The sequence below is a fragment of the Quercus suber genome, unplaced genomic scaffold (assembly GCF_002906115.3).
Source record: "Quercus suber isolate HL8 unplaced genomic scaffold, Cork oak 2.0 scaffold_177, whole genome shotgun sequence".
In the NCBI taxonomy this organism is placed as follows: domain Eukaryota; kingdom Viridiplantae; phylum Streptophyta; class Magnoliopsida; order Fagales; family Fagaceae; genus Quercus; species Quercus suber.
The window spans coordinates 355,412-360,805 of NW_027069637.1; the positions used below are offsets into that span (position 1 = coordinate 355,412).

The 5,394-nt window shown below is 34.7% G+C and overlaps 1 protein-coding gene across 2 annotated transcripts in view; it reads left to right on the forward strand.

Moving 5' to 3' along the window:
- Window positions 1–4,490, forward strand: part of LOC111986639 (serine/threonine-protein kinase STY13) — a 10,933-nt gene extending 6,443 nt beyond the window's left edge. For both annotated transcript variants that reach the window (XM_024018323.2, XM_024018322.2), the window contains exon 3: window positions 3,923–4,490. In XM_024018323.2, coding sequence (XP_023874091.1) covers window positions 3,923–4,262 — 340 coding nt within the window. In that variant the 3' untranslated portion in view covers window positions 4,263–4,490. The remainder of the gene's footprint in view (window positions 1–3,922) is intronic.
- The last annotated feature ends 904 nt before the right edge of the window (window positions 4,491–5,394 follow it).

The window sequence follows — 5,394 nt, forward strand, 5'->3', positions numbered from 1 at the left end:
AAGTATTCCCATAAAAAGCTGAGATATGCTTCTACAGAGTACAAACTGAGAGCAGTCATTTAGCATAGAGTAGTAAAACAGACAAGCAAAATAAATGTTAGTCCTTGCATCAGTTATATAGTATGAATAAATACAAACTGTGCCACCTCAGAATACAACTAAACTAATATCAACCCAAGACCCAAGTACTAATACTGACCAATTGACCAAAGAACGCCCAGGTTCTAAGCACTTGTCAGGAACAAAATCATATCAATCACATTCAAAAGCAGATTGTCTACTTCCAAGAAAGCTCAATGGTTAAAAGACTAGTTCATTAATTGGTAGGCACAACCAACATCAATTGGACAAGGCAATCCCAAACATTTGAGGAGGGGGTGGGGGGGGTGTATCAACAGCGCCTTGATTGAGAGGAATTTATGACAGTGATTATATATATCTAACTACAATAATAATAATTTATAATAGGAAGGAAACTATCAATTTAAAATAGCTTCAAAAAAATGCCTTATGCCGCTTTAGTATATAGACTTCACTTGACTCTGACATTGAGGTCTCATTAGAAAGAATATTTCAAATACCCAACATAAGAAATTAAACATACAAAATAGAGATATATGAGTGTGTGCGCAACCTGAAAACTAACCAATCTATTGCAGAAATCAGTTGGATCATTTGATCTATCACTAAGAAAGAGAAAATCTGTTTGGATGCTCAAGCATGGATTTTATTTTTTATTGTTTATCAACAAAATGTAAATTCGATTTAAGATTTTTTATTTTAGTTTAGTTTAGTTTTTTACATACTTAGCCATAATGTATCTAATAATTAATAGTATGGTGTAATGATACTGCTTTAGTCACTTAATACAACTGGATCGACACCCTGAAATCACCAATTATACCACTTCACAATGTAAATTAACAGGCAATTTACCAGTAAAGCAAGTCAATAAATTAAAATTTTTTTTGATAGGTATTCAGAGAAACTATTATTAATGAGAAAAAAAGGAAAGTACAAGTTGTTCATGACGATGAACAACAAGGAATAGTAAACACCAACGACAAACAAAAGAGAGTGAAAATCAGAAAGGTAAACTAAGGGAAAACACTCAATCAAGGCGCTGTTGATACACCCCCCCCCCCCCCTCCTCAAATGTTTGGGATTGCCTTGTCCAATTGATGTTGGTTGTGCCTACCAATTAATGAACTAGTCTTTTAACCATTGAGCTTTCTTGGAAGTAGACAATCTGCTTTTGAATGTGATTGATATGATTTTGTTCCTGACAAGTGCTTAGAACCTGGGCGTTCTTTGGTCAATTGGTCAGTATTAGTACTTGGGTCTTGGGTTGATATTAGTTTAGTTGTATTCTGAGGTGGCACAGTTTGTATTTATTCATACTATATAACTGATGCAAGGACTAACATTTATTTTGCTTGTCTGTTTTACTACTCTATGCTAAATGACTGCTCTCAGTTTGTACTCTGTAGAAGCATATCTCAGCTTTTTATGGGAATACTTTACTCGCAATCTTGGGCTTTGGTGGTGGTCATGTACCACTTTGAAATTTTTGATAAATTATTACCCATTTAGGTATGTATGGTAAACTTACTTGCATAATCCTAAGCCCATTCTGTCAGTTTTCATTAACTTATCAGCAACAAAACAAAAAATAAAATAAAATAAAATAAATAAATAAATCTGTCAGTAGTCACCCATATGATAGAGTTCAGCACAAGGCATCCACAGCTTTCATTTCTGTGCAGGCTGTGGCTGCATTATTTGTTAGCTGGAAAATGTAAATGTGAAACAGTTATATTTGTTTGAACTCTTTAGCAGGAGGGTGAATTACGCAAGAGCTATGTTCATCTTCATCAAAGTCATAATAGGCCTGGCCTCACATGGGTTAATAGTTATCAAAAAATGGTAGCATAAGTTAAAATGTCAATTATAAGCTGGTCTACCTATTATAATCCCCTCTCTCCTAGCTTTGTTTGAGCTGTGAAAAATAGGCTTTACACCTGCCTTGTGCTTTATACAAGTTCAAAATGAGTACATTTAGAGGAGGACATTTGAAAGATATGAGAATACTATGGCAGGGCTCTGACAATTAGGTTAGTGCACTAATATGATGTACAATTGGACTTCGTGGGAAAGTTTACTGATGCATTTATTTTTTGTAACACCATGGAATTGCTATCTTAAGTTGGGTTTATTTCCCAATAGATAGCTCAAATGGCACATCTTCCTCCCATAAGAATGGGGTGGAGATTGAGGTCTTAGGGTTGAGATCCATTTTCCAATGGAAAGATTGCAGTGTATGGTACACCCTTTGCTATTTGTTACCTTAGAGTAGATTACGCACTGTTAGCAGTGGAAGTGAAGTCTAATGGTGTGAAGGTGGCAATGAGCTGCTGTGGTGGTACGTCATGGGAGAGAATGGTGGTGGTGGCTATGACAACAGACAAGCAAGGTGGTGGGTATTGTTTAGTTTTAACAATATTGCATTGAATCTTAATGATATTCGTGTCAATGGTCATATATTTATGAATGAAAAAGTATGGCAACTATATTAGCCCATCAATATACAGGCTAAGGCATGAAGTTTAATTTATCTACGGATGTGTTGCAAGGTAGACATGGAACATTTTATGCAGTTTAGGACTACAAAGTTTTTTGAACCACAGCTTTTGGAAGGTGGTTGCTGACATTTATGCTTAGTAACTTAAATGTTGCTCATCCTTTGCTTACTTAAAATTTAATATATTGAAGACAGCTTTGTTGTGGGGTCTATGTGGTAGCTTTAGTAGCTGTTAAGGATCCCAACAATGATCAACCCATAGTTTTTGAATTGTTTGGTTTCCTTCTATATTTTGGATGAGCCAAATTGGGGGTAAGGTTGCCTACCATGACCTCTCCCAAACCCCTCAAAAAGTGGGAGCTCTGTGCATTGGGTAAGACATTTTTCGGTTTTAAAGATCAACTAATCATATATAGTAGAGAAGCAATTAATTAGATATTATTATTAAGTATGCATTTTTGCTTTTAGTGGAGATTTATTTGTCTTTTTTTTTTTTGGCTACATGGAGGTTTATTTGTCTTGTGAACATCTATTAGTGTAATATTCTCTTGTGGTCTTGTCAGTCGACAATTTCTTATTGGGTAGAGAGCCTTAATTAGATTATTCTTGTTATTAGTAGGTTACACATGCAGCCAATGGGTATTGAACCCACAACCTACCCCCCCACCCCCCAGAACTTATAAGGGGAGGAGGAGGTGCCAATTGAGCTAGATCTCATTGGCTGCATTAGTTAATTATTTATTTAATACAAGTTGATGATGACATTTTATTGATCGCAGCAAATTTTCCTCCCTCTTGTTATCTAGTAATTATCAACATGTTCTGAACATATTTGATCTTTCTTTCATCTATTGTACTTTCTAACTGAAATTTGTTATTGATGGAATTGCTTTAACTAGATTCATCAATTGCTTGATACTAAGAAAACAAAATTACTCTTTTACATCAATATTTTGTTTTATGTTTTAACTGCTATAATCTCGTAATTATGGCATCTTGAGTGAAGATCATTGAATGCATAAGTGAGAATAAGTGTTTTGATTCAAGTTGTTGGAGTGAAGGGTTGTAGAGAGAGATTAAAAATAAAACGCATTAGAAAGGACTCATGGGGCTGAACCTTATTAGTTGGGATTGAGATGTAGTTGAATTAATCTAATATTTGAGCTATCAACACCTTGTGAATATCTAGTTACCACAATCTTGTTTTGCTATGCATTAACTATGCTTTGTCATTTTGATTCTTGAATCTAAAATATCTAATGATTTATTGTGCATTTTGTCTATTTCTTAATATTCTAATTTACAGTGTTGTCAACTTGCCTGTGATTTTTGGGTCTGCAGGGAGATGATCCAGCATAGGCCTTACACACAGAAAGTAGATGTCTATAGTTTCGGAATTGTTCTTTGGGAGCTCATTACAGGACTGCTTCCGTTTCCAAACATGACGGCAGTGCAGGCAGCTTTTGCAGTTGTCAACAAAGGTGTCCGTCCGATCATTCCCAATGATTGCTTACCCACTCTCAGTGAGATCATGACCCGGTGCTGGGATGCCAACCCCGATGTCAGACCCCCCTTCACTGAAGTTGTCAGAATGCTTGAGAATGCAGAGGTTGAGATCTTGACAACGGTTCGCAAGGCGCGTTTTAGGTGTTGTATGGCCCAACCAATGACTCTGGATTGATCCCAAGAAGATATTGGACAAGAACACAGCTGTAAGAAAAACAACAGGAGAAGAAATGGGCAGGAGAAACATATTGTACCCTCTAATTATCAAGTTTAAGAACTGTTATTACAACTAGAACTGCTGGTTTTGGGGTTTCTATTTTAATGGATTCTGTTGCTGAATTAGTAATAGACGAGAATTGATGCATATGTATACATGCCCTCTTATTGCGGAGTGTTGTGTTGACCTGACTTGCCTTTTGTTTTCCCGCCTCTCAAAATATCGCAATTTACTCGGGGTCATATGATGAAACTTAAAATCCATCATTGTAGACGTCTTTAACAAATTTTTGCAGAATAAATACCAAATAAGAAAACTAGGAAGCAAAAATCAACTAGATCAATTTCGAAAAGGAAGAGTAGAAGAGGGATACAATACAGTCTCAAACTGAGTGTCGGGGTCCAAACAAATATATCCTCTATACTCTTAATTATAGTTATTAAGCCCAGATCAAATGTTAACCCGCTCTAGAAGTCGGGTCAAATAAAAGTAAAAAATAAATTTCAAAATTCATAAAATAAATATGTAAACTGAATAAAGAAGCTTGCCTAAATGGTTAATTTAAATTAATTCTAACAAATAGGCATATTTGACAAGTAAGAACACTAGAAAACATAAAATATATGGTTCAGCATGCCAAAATTGTTAATTAAAATTAGTTCTAACAAACTAGTCACGTTTCAAATAAGAATGCTAGAAAACATAAAATATATGGATGTCATAAAATTGAGACTAAGTCTTTGATAAATAAAATCATATTACATGTCTTAAAATTTTAATTACAAAAAGATATCTCAAAGTGCAAAGTGACATTCTATGCATATTCCATGGATTATGATTTGAGCTAAAACTTTTGAACTAGGATTTTTAATCTCTCTCTGCATGCCATAACTCTCTACCAGCCCCCTTTTTTCCCAAAAAAAGAAGTTTGATTATTTTGAAAGAATAAAAATTAACCAATTTGAAAGGATTTCAAGAACAAGACAAAATTATAACAAGATTAGAGGAGAAAATGGGCAAATGCCCCTTTCAAAAAAAAAATCTAGCAATTTTTTTTTTCTTTTTTTAACCTATAACTCAACTTCATGGA